Raw genomic sequence first — 18,024 nt, forward strand, 5'->3', positions numbered from 1 at the left:
TGAGAATAGAGGAGCACAAAACTGGGTTAAGTTCGCCATCATTTAAGTAGCGTTATTTATTGCCCCTTCATCATTTGAATAAGGTTTCACTTTTCTCTGAGAAAAAAAGTGAAGGTTTCCACAGTTTTCATTGTATAAGTTTCTTGCAATATATACTTTTCTTCCTATAATAATAAGAATAAAAATTTTCCAAGAGATTTATCTTAACGCTAAGGAGGTATTTCAGGTAGTTAATTAAAGTAATTCAAACGATTCAAAACAGTGATAATTGCATTTTGTATCACAAGCACATGGAATATTTGAGGAATTTATGGAATTTCTATTCACATTGCTTCATTTCCTTTCAATGTGAAGGAAAGAATGTTAGGAATTTGACCTTTTTAAGCATTGCTTGTCCTCACTCATCGAATCTTTTTCATTGGAAATTATGACTTTAATGAAATTCTCAAGCATTCTTCATATAATAAAAATTTTTAACAGGTGAATAATAAATTTTCTGCATCATCTAAACATTAAGAATTGAAAAGTTTTAATTGATTTTTTGATTTGTTAATTAGGGAAAATTCGTGATAAATCGATGATTAAAGTTCTAGAATTTAATTTTTTAATTTATTAAATTTATTACGTTCATTCGTCTATCATTTTTAGAAGTAAAGATGTGGCTAAAGAAATCTCTTCCTAAATTGACCTTATAGGTAAATTTCAAAAAGAAAAATGACCTTTAAATTAATTAACCTTTAGTTTTCTTTTAATAAAAAAGAATTACGTGAATTAAACGTGAGCTCTTGACGTTATTTGAAATTAAAATAAAGTTAAACATAAAATAAATAAATTACCTACTTAAGTGATGTTTAAAATTAATTAGATCTAATTAATTTTTTTAATTCTTTACAAACCTAGCATACCTGTTGTATTTTCTTTTAATTTAAGTTAGCTCCGTGGATTACGTTATATTTTTTTATGTTTTTATTTTGAGTAAATAAAAATAATTTCTTTCTTTATTGCAGTCTCAAAAAAAAGAGAAAATAAAAAGTTGACGCCAGAATATTTTTTCTTTGAGTAGATATATTTACTCAGCAATGCGTCTTGTAAAGAAAGCTAAAAGAACAAAAGAAAAAGATTAGAGCGAGGCATCCCAATAATTCCTAAACATGATAACCAGTGATAAGGAACGTTGTGATATTCTTGGGAGAATCTCCATAGAGATTCTTGAGAAGAAAGTGAATGTGTTTTTAGCTCTTTTGTGATCAAAATATTTATTCATTTGGAAATATTAACCATAAATGTGTGAAAATTTAATAGAGCTTCATGTTTACAGCGGTGGAAAATATTGACCACATCTCTCCTCACCCAAAAACCGTTATGAATCTCATTGTACATACATAGTGCGTTGTTGAGCTAAGAAAGGAAATTATTTATTTAACCTGCGTGTTTACGAAAAAGTAAAGCAAAACAGACGCCAGAGCAATTCAATATTTTGAAAGTCATCCGCATGTTTTTTTTTTTTCAGCTGTGGCAGACCGGAAATTTTCCTCTCCATCGCACCTTCATTAACCCCCGGAGAAGGAGTCAGAGGAGAGACTTTACAATTTACGAGTCAAGTGCACTTTATTTATCTTTCAAGACGAATGTTTGTGTAAAAGTTTTTTTCCGTGTGTGTCATTCACATTAATCGTCATTTTGTCGCATCTGTGGTGTATTATTGCCTCTTCACACCTTTTATTCAGGTGAAATAAAAGAGAATTCTTTTTAAACAGTTTGTGACAATGTGGAAGATGATGCGGCAGCTCATTTAGTGGAAAAGGAAGCATTGTGGGGAAAAAGACGGGACGTAAAAGGAATTTTAATCACTATAACAACATCTTGCACGTCTATATAATTTTATTTATCCGATTAAAAAGGAATTTTATTGACAAAATGCGTTTACACTTTACAATAAAATGAAAAGAAAAAAAAAGACCATCAAAAAATCATAAGGAAATACATAAACATTTTTCTTTTATACTAATAAATTAATTATATATTTCTTTTTTTTTGTAATATTAAGCCGTAATTGACTCAAAGTTCAGGCTAAAATCTAAGTTGTGTTTTATTACCGAAAAATAAATATTTTCCTCTAATTATGCACTAATTTAATTACCAATGAACAGAAATTAGTACGCAAAATTCTTATCTAATTAGTTACTAATTTTTGTGGCTACAAGGGGCATTCAACTGGTTAAAAAGTGTGTCTAGTGCTGGAATAAAATAAAATCCTAATTTATTTAATGAATTTTTAGATAAAAATAATTGGATAAATATAATTTTTCTTAATTCTACTAAAAAACTGAAAATTTTTAAATAATCTCTTTGCTTCCGGAAGTTTTAAAGATACATATATTCCGGGAGCCTTTCATTAAACAAAAGTTATCGGAAAAGTGATCAAAATTTCCATAAATTTATAGTATTTAACATTATCTTAATAGCTAGATCATCTATCTTATCATTTTTTTTAAAATATGCTTTAGGTAAGTTAAAATTATTTTAAGAATCTTTGTTAAAAAGACAAAATGGATTTTCCGGAAAATAAATATTGCCGAGAACGATTGAAACAATAAAAAAATCCAAAAATGGATTAAATACTAATAAAATAAGCACATTGAAACAAATAATTCGTAAATATTGGGGAATAAAATAATTCTTAAGAATATTCCCAGCGAATTTTTTGTACGTATTCTACAGCTAAATGCCCCCTGCTCCATGTGTAAGTCTGAAATTCTTCACTCTTTTCCATTCTTAAACATTCTAAATGAGTTTCCCAGAAATACAAAATTTTTCTCTGAAAGTTTAAATCGATTTTTCGTTGTTCTTCAACCAGAAAATTTTCTTTCAAACCCATTAGAATTTTTTAGCTCATCAATAAGAATATTGCACCCTAATTCCCTTAGCGGTCTTCTCTATATTCTCTTTCTCTTCACATGACCTAGTAGAAAGATTTCAAAGAAATCTTATAGAGAGAATAAACCAATAGCGTGGGGAAATTATGAAGAAGATACAATGATGGATTACAAAGACAGCGCTGAAGATCCCTATCGCGTACATCACGTACATATACCTCACCTAATTCCATACGAAATAAGAAGTTTCAACGAGGAAATTCTTTGTTCAACTTGCAAACTCTTTTTTTTTGGCATTCTCTATCTAGGTCGAGACTATCGGTGTGGATGAGTTACAAAAAAAAACAGAAACGATATAATCAATGGTCTTACAATTCTATCGGTGTGTTTATCATCATTTCATATTAAGCACACAAGCCAGGAAAATTGTGTCAAAGGTGGTTTGGGGGAAAAGAATAAAGTTCCACAATATAGGAAGCTTTTAGGGGAAATTCAAGTGGACGTTATAACTTATAGTTGGGAAATTCATTTAATATATGTTTAAAGTTCATATACAAATGCAATTTCCTTATCATGTAAAGTGGAAGTTAATCGTGTGCACTTGAAAGCCTCCTAGTGCGAGAGACTTTCCAATTGTTATCGTGCTATCGATGTGATTGTAACTGCGCGACAAGAAACACTTTTAGTTTGCGTCACAAGTGTGTAATATTTTATATTGTGGAATTGCCTCTTTAGAATGAATTTCCACACTCTCATATGCCTTGTGATTCATTTTTGCTTCTTGGCACATAAACCACGAGTGATTCCATGTTTGTATGAGGAAAGAAGAAAAAAATATGTATCAGCTGAACATATGACAAGAAAACCGCAAAGTGGAGCAATTATTGTGAGAATGGGTTGATTTTCTTTTCTATGTAAGTAGTATTATTATTATCAATTCACCTGTTTGCTTTTCGCGATGAATACACCACAACTTTTCACGTCTTACGCCACTCAAAAATTCTCTCTCTTTTTGGCTAATGTTGTGCTGCAAGATGCTCTAAAGGCGAATCACTTTTTTTTTCGTCTTCTCTACACCTGATGATTAATCCCGCAGACCTCGTGAGATGTGCTTTGAATTTCGCTATATTACTGCCCGCGCGATGACGAGAAGAGACACAGAGTCACAAAATGCTTTTTAAGTACAATATTGGCTTCACCTTCGCGCGCGCAAACTTCCGAAAAATTTCCACTCAACTTTTATCAAATAGTGCTGGATTTAATCAGGAATATTTGCACTTTTTTTGCCCTCTCACAATCGCGTTTTTCCAGTGTTTCTCACTTGGCTGTTTTATTTTTTTCCAACCAATAATATATGAGTCTCGTTTGTGCCAAAGTGGCTAACGTGTGGCGTCTACACTCGCGTCAGCAGAGTAATGGCAACAAAAAAAGTCCACCGATTTCCGGGAGTTGAAGCCACAAACTCCAAGCTGTGAGTTGTGGATCTAGCCGCTGCTTCGGTCTGACTAACAGCACATTAGACAATTTCTTTCCACCGAAGCGCCGAACGTGGTGTATGCGATTGTGTCTACTTGCGCGGCAAGGGAGGAGCTGCTGCTGCTACAAAAGCTCTCCTATCCCGCGCGCCTCAGCACTATCGCCACATGTGATATGCCACCACCACCCGGAGTCAACGATAGCGCCTACACCACAACATGAGCAACATGCAAATCTCACTCCTCACATGTGACTTGACACTTGCACCTTTTCGGCGGCAGCTGCCAACCCCGTGTGCGACCACATAAAATGCTGCCAAATTCCAAGAAATTCACAAAATTTTATACATTCTCATCATCGCACATATATAGCATACATCGCTACATATGTATATAACTCCCCACATATATATGTTTGATTTTAGAGTCAATTTGAACAAAGTATCAGACATATAAACAGCATCAACGAAAATCTCATCCTATACACCCACGCAGGATCATAAACCCCAACCCTTTAGTCAAATTTTATACGCCACAGAACTATTCTGATTCATCTCAAGTTCATTGGTCGACATCGTTAAAGGAATGCCGTGAAATTCACATGATTCATATCGCGACGATCGCGACTTATAATACTGAGAAAAAAAATCAATATATCTCTCATCCAGACATCCGGACATCACGAAGCGCACCACCGCCAACAAGAAGTCTCCTCTCTCGCATCCACAAAAGACGTCCCCATAATTTATATTGTGATGCTAATAAGTTTTGCATAAAATGGCATAAATGTAATTTTTGCACACAAAACTATACAAATACTCTTGGAGAGCGCTCCGATTGTTAGAATGTTGCCGCATTTGCATAATATTCCGCGCCATATGGAGATGTCTGACGTGATATGTAGTTAATTGCAATCCTATATAATTTATGGATTTCATACATATATTGCATTTTGATCGACAGCAAGAAGAAATGTGAAAAAACCATGAATTATATAGCTGTTGTGAGGAAATTTCCATTCATAAGATTTTTTTTCAATGGGCAATCAACAATATTTTATTATATAGATTTCTTCGAGTTTGATTTTATTTTATTTTATTAGCAGTAGGATAATTAGGAAAAAAAATTAACTTTGAATTTTCACCCCAGTGGCATAGCCAGGAAGGGCCTATAGATGTCCTAGCACAGCCTATAAATCCAGGAAGCTCTGATTTTTTTTCTTTTAGTTAAAGAAACTCGTTTCTGGGGATAAAACTTTGCATAAAAAATATTAAATGGAGATTTTCAAAAATTAAAATTAACGTCAAACGTTAGAAAAGAAAACGTTAAACTCAAATTATTTTAACTCCACGTTGGATGTTCACAAAAAAAAAGCTTGGAAATGCAATTTTCCAAACATTTTTAACCTTTTAAACACTAGAATAAACGTCTAATGCTAAAACGTTAAAAAAAACACATCAAACGTTAAAAACGTTTTTTTTCTTAGAATCAACGTACAATGTTAAAACAAACGTAAAAGTTAAAATGCTAAAAATTGTAAACTAAATGCAAATAGAAAAGAAACATAATTTAAACTTCAGAAAAGAATTGTCAAACGTTAGAAAATAAACATTTAGTGTTCTCCTCTTTCTATTTTTTAAAGTTTTTACGGACTGGACTGAAGTCTTCTCGACTTCCAAACGTTAGAAGCTAAACGTCAAACGATAAAAAGTCAAGCATTTCATTTCTTTTTATGAGTTTTAGTACAATTGCAGCTAACGTCCAACAACAACAACAACAACACACATAGCCATTTGTCCCATTACTGGGGTTGGCTTCTCACACACAAATTTTGGCTTTTGATTTTTAATGACCGGCTGCCGACCTGACGTCAACCTCAGAGAGGCATTTTTGTTGCATTGTGACTTTGTGTTAGGAATATTCCTCATTCATAAGTTTTATCACAAGCAACGGTGCAGAGCAGTCAATATCAGTTCAAGAGTTGCCTCTCGTTGTAATATTGCACTGGTGGGAACGAGTGGAGGCATTCCTGACCGAATGAGATCTTTTTTCATATCTGCATTACAGCCAATCGAACACCACCGAGCCTCGAACCCGCCGACCCTCCCAGGGACAGAGCAAACAGACACTGGGACCGAGTGCTTTGCCACTGCTCTACTGGGCCGACTTGCAGCTAACGTCCAAATTTTCTAAATTCTTTAAAATCTTTTTATAAATAATTTTAAATAAAACAAAAATTCACAACATTTGAAATTTTCATTGAAGTGAACGAAATGAATGAAACATTGACAAAAGAACTTGTGTGACATGAAAGGGTTAACGTGAATGACATTTCGTGTTTGTGAATGAAATGTGTATTTGTGTGCGTGTATACAACTTTTGTGTGCGAGCTGTTTTCGTGCTGTTGAGAAAATTGCTAAAAAATCAGGGAAAATCTGCAAATTCTGCATTGAAAACTTCTGCAAAGGGTGCAAAGAGTCTCTGTGCATTGGAATTGAGTGAAAATTCTCGGGGAATCAGCTGAGAAATATGAATAAATAGCAAAAGTCGCTGAGGCGACGTTACCTGTCAAAGTTTTGCAGTGAAAGGAGTTTTTCTTGTTTTTCGGTGGAAAATTCCTCAGGAAAAAGGTGCAGTGACGACTAGGACACATCCAGGAAGGACCTCCGGGCCAAAGATTCGAATCACGATGAATATAAACCAGCAAAATAATGGAAATCAACAGAATAACAACAACAACAACAACAATCCAACAGGCAGTTTGGAAAGAGGAAGGTGTGTGCGTGTTGGTTGATGTACTGTACATAGTTTGAAAGTAATGGCGCGAAAGACGAAAATGTTTAAAAATATATCGAGGATATTTTTAATAGATGCGCAATTATTTCATTAAATTATTATTGCTACGAAGCGTTATTTGAGTACACAGCTGCTGTGGCTTTATTTTCACTTCGGTTGTCGCTCTAGTAACATCGCATTTCTCGTGTGATGAGTCGCAAAATCTCTTTGTGGCCCGATTGATCCACAATTATTGGCAAATATTTGGCAGAGAAAAAAAAAGCCAACGACTTTTTCTTTTTGGAACAAAACGTGATCGATTTTGAGGGAGTTTAAAGTTATTTTTTAGCATTACGTACTTTTGTGGAAAAAAGCCAAATTTTTTGTGATATTTTGGTTGAGAAAGAGAATTGTTTTGTTGTTATATTTTCTAACTCACCGAATCATGGATGATCCTTACAGTTGCATCCTGTTTCGGTATGCAAGCCAGAATTCCCTGGACGAGAGCTCCCAGAAGCAGATCCCACGTCCCAATACCAAGGACAAGGCCTCTGGATCGTACAGAAGTCAGCAGCACACTCTACGATGCTTCGATAAGATGAACGAGATGAGAAGGTAAGCTAAGAACTGTGAGAAGCTCTTACAAGAATCCCTTTAAACCTCAATAAATTATAGAGAAAATATTCAGGGAAACATTCCGCAGGGGAATCCCATTTAAATGTTCATTAAAAGTTTAGATTAAATCGGATTTGTAGCTCGTGACGATGAATTGCTAAAAACGACTGTTGACACAATGATAAATATTTCTCTTTGAAGATTAAGAATCTGTAGCGTGAGATTAATTTATTTAAGTTTATGATTGTGCTAAGAATTGAGCAAAACTTATGAGTATTTATTAACCCATTATTAGTGCCTTTTATTACTTTAATATTTTGTTAATGATAAGGAAGCTTCTTCAGGGCATGAAAAGAAGAAGATTCTATTAAATTTTGTAATAAAAATTAAATCTTTTATTAGAACTAAAACTAAGGCTTAAAATCAGAAGAAAGAAATCCAGAGAAATTCAACAAGAGCAACAAGAAAATTATTACCTATATTTTTGTAGGGGAGAATGGCCTAATTCCGAACTTATCTAACTTTTTAAAAACTTTTATTCAATTCTGTATTAAAAATAATCATATTCGAGGGAAAATCTGTATCTGTGTAAATAAGAGAATCAAATAAGAATAAAATTATTGCCAAAAAGATGTCTGAGATCAGCTGCAAGGAAAAATCAACAAAAATTGCCCAAAAATGCATGAAATGACGTCACTTTTATATATATTTTGTCTCTTTCAATGCATGAAATGTTTTTCCTGATGTTTCATCATTGATTTACGAGATGATTTAGTGTTTCATACATTATAAGAAACAAAAAACTAAATGATGACGTCATTGTTTACATTTTTGAGCAAAGTTTTCCTGGATATTCTCAGGTAGTAGTCGTAATAGAAAATGGGAAGTTTATTTAGCTATTTCTTATTCTTTTTTTTTTTACTTCTCCAACATTACGGAAAATTTTCTTAAACGAGCTTTACCACAGTGAAATGAATAAACTCCTTTTGAGTAATTTTTTGTGAAATGAGATAATTTCACTTTTTATAGAATTTTAAATTGAAATATTAAAAAGAAAATTAATTCTTCCCTTCATGTTAAATTTATTTAAAAGAAAAGAAACTTCATATGGTCATCCTTATATATTCCTCCCCTACAAAAACAATAATACGGCGAAGAAAACTAATAGGTTAATGACCCCTTAAAATCTTTATTTCAATTCATTAATTAAACTGTTCTTTTATGGAACTTTTATCTGCGAATTGCAAAATTAATAGCTGCCCATAAACTCTAAAAAAGCTTTAAAAATTTTATTTATTTTTACAAAAAAAAATCTCTTTAAATATTATTTTGAAAAAAAAAATTCCAGACAAAACCTCCTGTGTGACATAATCCTCGTTGCGGAGGACATTGAAATTCCCGCCCATAAGATGGTTCTTGCATCGTGCAGTCCCTACTTCTATGCCATGTTTACGGGCTTCGAGGAATCCCGACAGGATCGAATAACTCTCCAGGGGGTGGATTACCATGCCCTTCAGCTTCTCATTGAGTACGTCTACACGTCTGTTGTGGAGGTGACGGAGGAGAATGTTCAGGTTCTCCTCACAGCTGCGAATCTCCTTCAGCTCAACGATGTCCGCGATGCGTGCTGTGACTACCTCCAGTCGCAGCTGGATCCGAGCAATTGCCTCGGGATTCGCGATTTCGCCGACATGCACGGCTGCATTGAGCTGCTCAACCATGCGGATGCGTACGTTGAGCAGCATTTTGCGGAAGTTGTGCAGTTCGATGAGTTTCTCAATCTCACCCACGAGCAGGTGGTTAATCTCATTTCCAGCGATAGAATCTCCGTGCCATCTGAAGAGAAAGTCTTTGAGTGCGTTATTGGGTGGATAAACTACGACGTCACGGTGCGGCAGCAATATTTGGCGGCCCTGATGGAGTTTGTGAGGCTACCGTTGCTGTCGCAGGAATACTTGGTGCAGCGTGTTGAGAAGGAGCCCCTTTTGAAGGGGGATATTCAGTGCAAGGACTACTTAATTGAGGCATTAAAGTATCATTTGCTTAAAGGAGAGATTAAGGCTTCCTTCAAGACTCCCCGGACAGTCCCCAGACAGCCAGTGGGCTTGCCAAAGGTCCTCCTGGTAATCGGGGGGCAGGCACCAAAAGCAATTAGATCTGTTGAATGTTACGATTTGCGCGAGGAGAAATGGTATCAAGCTGCTGAAATGCCCACAAGACGATGCCGAGCTGGACTTGCAGTACTCGGGGATAGAGTTTATGCTGTTGGTGGATTCAATGGATCCCTCAGGGTGCGTACTGTGGATGTATACGATCCTTCCACTGATTCCTGGTCAACGTGCACAAGCATGGAAGCTCGAAGATCCACACTTGGGGTTGCAGTTCTCAATGGATTCATCTATGCGGTGAGTTTTGATTTATTCAATTTCTTTAATTTCATTTTTTTTTAATTTTTAGGTCTTATTCAGCGACCAAGAAACCCTTGAAATCTTTGAATTTTGTACTGAAATTTCAAGATTTCAAGCGAATTTTAGGGGTTTCTTGGTTGGTGAATAATGCCCAATCAAAGATAAAAATTATATTTAAAAAAAATTAAAAATGGGATTTCCTAGCGTCATTAATAAAAAATATAAATTATTATGATGAATGTCAAACGTTAGGAAAACGTCGGAAAATAAAAAAAGGAAACGTCAGATTCTAAAAAAACAAACAATAACAAAACGTCAAACGTTAGAAAAATTACCAAATATGTATTATGAAAAAACATGTCACACGATATAAAGACGTCAAACGTTAAAAATAAAATAAAACTTTAAGTGTTAGAAAAACGTCAAGATGTAAAAAAGAAAAGGAAACGTCAAACGTTAGGAAAGACACATTATTGAAGCCTCTAAATCGCACCCTCTACAATAAATTTGGTAATGACATGTAAATCAATAATAAGAAGAATTTCTCTTTCAAAGAAGACCTCTGATTGGTTGATCAATGCGGGCAAAGCGTTTTTCATTGGCTGCGATCATTCACAAAGGTGGAGCCTATCTCTGAAGTTAATTTGAACGGAGTATTTACTATCAAATAATTTTTTTTGATCTTTCTATTCAAAATTCAAAATTTTACAAGAAAACTCTCAAGAAAAAAATGAATAAAATTCCCATTTTGATAAATTTTATGCAAAAAAAGAGCACGAAATAGCATTCCATCCTTATGCTATCTTTATGTCTTCAGAAAATACATAATTTATACCCAACATCATCATCATCTCAGCTTCTTGAGGTTGCAAAATGCAAGAATTGTCATCTAATAAATTTCTCATAGCGAAAAATATCTCTCACAGGAGATTTTTTCGTTCATAGAGTTAGTATTTTCTTGGCAAAACTTCAATTGGATCTCTCCGGCTCTTTTTCTGTCTGCTGTGTGCAGGCAGAGAGGAAGAAAGTTGAAGTATTTGATTCACTTTCTTGCAGCACCTGTCGCTTCAAATAAAATTTAATAAAATGTTTCACAGCCCAAGTTGGACTTGTCATCCACCCAAACTTTTCTTTACACACGGAAGTTTTTCTTTTTCTTTTTTTTGCTTCCTGCAGAGCTTCCCGGGAGGGTTAGCACAAATTTCTTTCTATAGAGCAGGAATGAGAGGGATTTTTTTGGATTTTTCAGGTGGGTGGCTTCGATGGCTCCACGGGGCTTTCATCAGCGGAATTTTATGATCCACGAAAGCAGGAATGGCGCATGATTGCATCCATGTCAATTCGAAGGAGTTCCGTTGGTGTGGGCGTCGTTACGGGGCTTCTGTATGCTGTGGGGGGCTACGATGGGGCGTCAAGGCAGTGCCTGGCGAGCGTTGAACGGTATAATCCAGCCACGGATGAATGGTCACAAGTGGCAGAGATGAAGGCACGACGAAGTGGAGCTGGTGTGGGAGTTCTCGATGGGATTCTGTACGCTGTCGGGGGGCACGATGGCCCACTAGTCAGGAAATCCGTTGAGGCGTACAATCCGGAGAGGAATGTGTGGTACCCGGTGGCTGATATGGCCTTCTGCCGACGCAATGCTGGCGTTGTGGCGCACGATGGGTTGCTGTACGTTGTTGGGGGTGATGATGGCACGTCAAATCTCTTCAGTGTTGAGGTGTACTGCCCGGAGACGGACACGTGGCGCACGCTGCCGGCATCAATGGGTATTGGACGTAGCTATGCGGGGGTGTGTATAATTGATAAGCCCATGTGAATAGAGCAGCAGGGCGCAGCGGCGCGGTATGCAAATTGTGGGGCAGATGAGGAGAATAGCCAGGCCGAGGGGTCTGGTGAAGGTGCTGTGGGTTATGCTCAGAATACTCCACCCACCTCAGCGCACTCCGTTAATCCCCACTACGAGAACATCTATGAGTCAATTGACCAGTATGCTGCCGCTCCTGCCGCCCCTGCTGCCCCAAATACAGCTGATGCCCACGAGGGGCATCCCTTCCGGATTCAACCACAGCGCTCCAGTGGCTACCGCAATGAACTCTACGATCGCACAGCTGGCTACGATGTACCGCGTCAGCTGAGAACAAACTTCAACACAAACTCCGTTGGTAGCACAAGAAGGGCTAATCTTCATCTCGATCTCAATCCCAATCGTCCCAGGTGAGGGCAATAGTTTGTGCAAACCCCAAAGATTTCCTGCTGCCAATGATTCATTTCTGTTTTACAGGTACACCTCAGCTAGTCGCCCACATCGACAGCGAAGCTTCGACGACACCGAATCCTATCACTACAACAACTACATTCGCTATGAGAATATTTACGAACAAATCCGGGAAGATCCCATCTACCGGCAAAGTAGCTCAGCCTCCGGATCTCGTGTCTATGGGCGATTGGATGTGATTGGTCATGGAATTGGGCGTATTGAACGACATCTCAGCTCATCCTGTGGGAATATTGATCACTACAACCTTGGGGGGCACTATGCTGTCCTTGGGCATTCCCATCTTGGCACAGTGGGGCACATCCGGCTAAATGCCGCCAGCGGGAATAAATGCTGCGACCCTAAAGATCCCACAAATGGCGTCAAGAGTAGCTATAGCTTCTTCAGTTGCCTCGGAGGGGAGAATTCGCAGAGTATGAATAATATTTATCGGGCAACGAATGGAGGAGGCGCACAGAGGGACAATACCCCAGCAGTTAGAGGTACCTTCCCGGCTGTGAGACCCACAGGGGCTATTCCCAAGCATAGCAAGGGCAAGAAGCAACAATCAGCATCGAATCACACATCAACCCTCAATAGAATCTCCAAATCTTCCCTTCAGTGGTTGCTGGTCAACAAATGGCTCCCCCTGTGGATTGGTCAGGGCCCGGATTACAAGATAATTGACTTTAATTTTATGTTTTCGCGCAATTGTGAAGGATGCGGGGACGAAGGGAATCATCAGCAGGGGTTGGTGCGTTTCAATGGGCAAGCTGAGATGCGTCCCAGGGCAGAGACTGAAGGGCACCGACGACTTGTGTGCAACAATCAATCCGTAGCGAGGGTCAGGGAGTGCGAATATGGCAGTCGTAGGGACAATTGGTGGCCGGAATCCCCAAAATTGGGAACTTATGACGTTCCACGCGCTCACAGGCAGCAATCCCCGTTCCTGCGGACTCGCTCTGAGAGCCCCAGCTTTGCCCAACGTGCCAACATTGCGGATCCCTTCCGGAATTGGGAGCTAAATACGGAGAATAATAGTTTCCGGCCGGCAAATGGGCGTGTGAGGGATGTCAAGAGGATCACAGATGGCACGTACAGGGCTAAAGATTTGCGAGAGCCCAGCGCAGCAGCCACGAGTGAGAGATCCGCTTCACCAATCCCATCAACATCTCGTGGCATTGTACGAAGTAATCCACAGTCGTCAGATGACGACAGGACACCTCCACAGTCAGCAGCAGCACCCAAAGGACGTCCCGTAGATGATACATCGTCGTCTGAATCAATGAGAACTGCCGAAAGGGAAGCAATGGAGGGTAGTAGTGATGATTCTCTAGGGGCTACAGCCTCTGTCCAGCAAACAAGTGAAGGGAACTCCGACAATGCCGAAGAAGATCAAATAGATGATGATGATTTTCCGGAAAGTGATGAAGTAACTCCAACCGAGTCAAAATTAAATTAGGTCACATCCTTAAGCGCGCTCTCTCTCTCTCTTAAAAGCAGGAAAATAATTCAAGGAGAAAGCCCGTTGAATATAATTAAGTCTGTGGTGGAGTGGTCTGGTGGTGAGGAGAAGAAGCAAGAAAAAACGTAAGTGATATTCGCTCTGACTAAATGTATTTTATATCAAGACAATTCATGATGATTCTAAGGCAAAAAAATAAGAGAGATTTGCATAATAAAATTTCCTTAATTAATTCGGGTTTAATTAATTAATTTTACAAAAAAAATATTAAATTAGATTTAATACAAAATATACAAAATAAAGGGGAAGCGAATGAAGGAAATTTAGTTTTAGTTTCAATAAAATAATTTTATAGCCTTCCTTTGTCGTATAAAGCAAAGTTCTAAATACAGAACACAACAGAAGAGATTTTATGGGAAATTTTCTACTCTATTAAATTGAGAAATTAGTTTTTCTTTTGCCACAGACTTTTCTGAAATCTTTGCGTGACTAACTCCACCCCCATCCACCCTAATGGTCTTTCTTATACCTCAAAATTTAGTAATTTACTAAAGAAACAAGTCAAGAAATTGCAAAGCACATAAAAAAGCTAACTAATGAACTTTTAATTGACAATTTAACCAAAGTTAAAAGAATCGTTATGAAAAGTTATTAAATACCGTAAAGGCGGGTAATTTTACCTAAAAATTAGAGCTTATTTTTTTGGCAATATCTCACCGTCGTTTTACGAATTAAGGGGATAATTATAGTGACAAAACTAGGAGTTTTCTGAAAAAACTGAAGCCATCCCAGCTTCCGTAAGGCTGCCATCTTGAAAAAAAACATTAAAATATTAGTTTTATAGTATTTAATCGGTTCTAATGAAGCTAAAGAAATCTGAAATTTTAATATTTTTTAAAGTTCAATAACTAGATTACTTTAAGGCTTTTTAGGGCTCATTTTATTACTAGATGAAATCTTGGAAAAAGAACAATTTTTTTCATCATTAATCTATAAACTGACCGATTTCAAGCCGCCATTTTTAACTCTTAAGCTTTGATTGATTATTTCTTTTAAAATTTTCAAATTAATTAAAAAAATCGTGTTTTTAAACAAAAGCTGATAGGTTAGAATCGATAGAATACATAGGTCATATAATTGAGTGATTCTCAAGAAATTAACTCCCGGAAAGAGAAGCCTGTTCAAACCTTTTCTGGATAATTTGAAAAGTTTTCGACTTAACCTTAAAAATACATATTGTGAGAGTTGGAATGATGCAAAATAAGACTTCAGTCTTATTATTTTCAAAGTTCCCGGACTAAAATAGCAAAGAGGTTATGTAATTACTTTAAAATCAGAACCTTTAAAAGTAAGGGTGACAAGTTTCAAATAAAGAACTATATTCTCCTCTAGATCTTGTAAGACTGAATATATTTATTAAAGGCTCCAACAGATGGACGAGAAATTTCTCGTGCGGTGCGGTGCGGCGAGGATTTCGTGGCCCATCGTCGCTTCGGATTGGCCGAAAAACGTTCTCGCACGGTGCGATGAGAGTGTGTGAGCCATCTCTCGCTTCTGATTGGCCGAAAACCTCGCCGCACCGCACCGCACGAGAAATTTCTCGTCCATCTGTTGGAGCCTTAATTTAAAAAATCTTTTTTTTTTTTTAAATGGCGACAGAAGTTATCAAAATTTTAAATGAAGCCGAATAAATTAGAGAACATTTTTTAATATTCATTTTAAAAATAATATTTTTTTATTTTTTTAAAAAAATGCAAAATAAACACAAAAATGTCTAAAAAAAAAAAACAATTTGCTAAATATTAAACCATTTTTGGGTAAATTTGCCACTCTTTACGGTACGCGTTGCTTTCAAAATATTGACTGACTGAGCCTAAAAATAATTTTCTCGTAAAATAAGACAATCTTTGTTAAAATATATTTTTTGTAAATTAATTTTAATATCTTCTATATCAAAAAGGATTTATTTTATAGCTGAATTTATTACTAAATATAATGAGAATTATTTTGTTGAATAAGCATGCCAAAGAGACCAAAGCTGTCTCTATATGAGCCAACAAATAAGAAAGATAAACAGGGCTTTTATATGCCCTAATTGGGGGCAATTATTTCAAATTAATTCCATCGAAAAGAGCGAAAATCACTTTCTTTTGGGCATTTAGTGCAAAAAGCCCACATAAAATCCCACCGCAAACTTTGGGGAAAATCGTTGTATTTGCAGTTGTGTTGATTTCATTTTATACCTTCATCATCCACCACGTATAGAGGCCTATCTTATTAAATTTTCACAGAAAGCTTTCTCTATCATGTGTTGAGGAGGGGTGGAAGGAGATGGGGGTTAGGGGTGAATTTTCCCAGCAGAGTGTTGAGAAGGAGGAAGAGAGAGAGAAAAATTTAATAGGGGAGAAAAACAGCAAGAGGTAACGAATTTTTCTCATAATAAATCTCATTATTCACTCTTCCTATCCCCCAGTGTAGGATAGGAGTACTCTCTTCGTATATTTTAAGCCTCCAACATCTATCTCATTTATATGTATTTCTTCTCTAAAATCAAATATTTCTTCTAATGGAGTGCGTTGAGAGATTTTGAATTTTTTATTTGCTCACCTCGCGTGTTGAGAATTATTTAAAGAGAATGATCTATGGGGAGGCTTTAAAAGTTTTTCTTTTTTTTTCAAATTTATTCAAAGGAATATTCTACAATGAAAATAAAATTAAAATAATAATCTCATCATATTTATAGGAAAATTTTGAATTTTTTTGTGTGATAGTTGAATTTAGTAGATAGGAATGTAGTTTAATGGATTTTAAAAATACATTAAAAACATATTTAATGTGTAGAGTTGGATAAGCTAAAAACTAATTGTTAAGACAATGAATATAATTCAACGTATTATTACCTATAAAATTTGCAGAAATGTTTTACTCTGAAAATGATTTTGCAAAGAAAAAAAAACTAAAAATTTCCATTCAACTCTCATGAAGAGAAAATAAAATATAGATTAAATAACTTTTGAAGCAATTTCTAAAACAATTTCCCGGAAAAAATACGAATAACTTTGTTGCTTGTTTCTTTTTTTATTCCTAATAAAACTATGAAACTTTTATTTTTTGTAACCGCATGAGCAGAGAGGAAGAAGAACAAAGCTAAGTTATTGCTTCACATAGAGAAGAAAAAAAGAAGAATAAAACATTTCTTCGGGGCATTTAATGTGGAAATACACTTAATTTCCGTTGAGAGCTTCGTTCTTGTGAATGATAAATAAATGCTTACAACGCATGAATGAAAGATCCAAAGAGATTTTTTCATATTCCTCCGTGGAAGTCTTTTTTTCTTAAATAAATTTTTCATAACAATCCCATGACCTTATCAAGTAAAATCATTTGCGGAGTGAAACAACATTAAGAAAAATAAAATAACAAAAGTTCATAAGAGAGAAGCGCCCGAGAGTGGTGCAATAGTAAAAGATTTGCAGTGAAAGAAACTCTTAAGTTTGAATTTAATTTATTTCCATGTGATATTGTTACTATAAAATGATAAAAGCAAATGACGAAGGAAAATAAGAAGTAAAAAAGGGAGACAAAGACATTTTGTTGCAGTAAAATGATTATTTTCTTTTAATAAAAACCCACAAGCTTTTGGTTTGATGGATTTTTCTGTTGTCGCCATGCTACGAGAAAAAGGATAATATAATAGAAAAGTAAGGAAAAGCGAGAGACGAGAGTCTGAGACGGAAAAGATTAAATTAGAATTTCAATTGAGAATAAACTATTACAATATTAAAATGTAGATTTAAATTATGGAAAAATAAAGAAGAGAAAATCAATTAAAATATCTCATTTACTTCATCCCCCAAAGAAAACCCAAATGTTTATTTGTGGGGAAAGCTCAGGGCACGTTCTGTGGGTTAATTTTCCATCCAATTCAGTTTGGAAAGTGCAGCAGCATTGATTTCTTTTCAAATTCCCTCCCCCGACCATTGAAGAAGTTTGCAGATGGGAAAAATCAATAGTTAAATGGTAAATTATCTATCAGAATCTCTCCACAGACACATATAATAGACCCCACAGATAGAGAGATTTCTGTTGGACATGGCAAAAGGTCGCATAATCGATCTCTTATCGAGCTCATAGGTCAATATTTGGTTGACAG

General features: G+C 36.1%; 2 protein-coding genes across 2 annotated transcripts in view; one reads left to right on the forward strand and one right to left on the reverse strand.

Annotated features, from left to right (window-relative positions):
- LOC129791167 (dual 3',5'-cyclic-AMP and -GMP phosphodiesterase 11) overlaps nucleotides 1-4,383 on the reverse strand; it is a 73,093-nt gene extending 68,710 nt beyond the window's left edge. The window contains exon 1 of the mRNA XM_055829200.1: nucleotides 3,819-4,383. The gene's annotated coding sequence lies outside the window, so the exon portion shown is untranslated. The remainder of the gene's footprint in view (nucleotides 1-3,818) is intronic.
- A 2,322-nt stretch (nucleotides 4,384-6,705) lies between these two features.
- LOC129791166 (ring canal kelch protein-like) lies at nucleotides 6,706-17,704 on the forward strand. The gene is made up of 5 exons (XM_055829192.1): nucleotides 6,706-7,126; nucleotides 7,589-7,741; nucleotides 9,090-10,146; nucleotides 11,399-12,366; nucleotides 12,434-17,704. Exons 1-5 carry the CDS (start codon nucleotides 7,041-7,043, stop codon nucleotides 13,866-13,868), a joined length of 3,699 nt encoding a protein of 1,232 aa, XP_055685167.1. The 5' UTR covers nucleotides 6,706-7,040; the 3' UTR covers nucleotides 13,869-17,704.
- Nucleotides 17,705-18,024: the final 320 nt, after the last annotated feature.

Source organism: Lutzomyia longipalpis, chromosome 2 (assembly GCF_024334085.1).
Source record: "Lutzomyia longipalpis isolate SR_M1_2022 chromosome 2, ASM2433408v1".
In the NCBI taxonomy this organism is placed as follows: domain Eukaryota; kingdom Metazoa; phylum Arthropoda; class Insecta; order Diptera; family Psychodidae; genus Lutzomyia; species Lutzomyia longipalpis.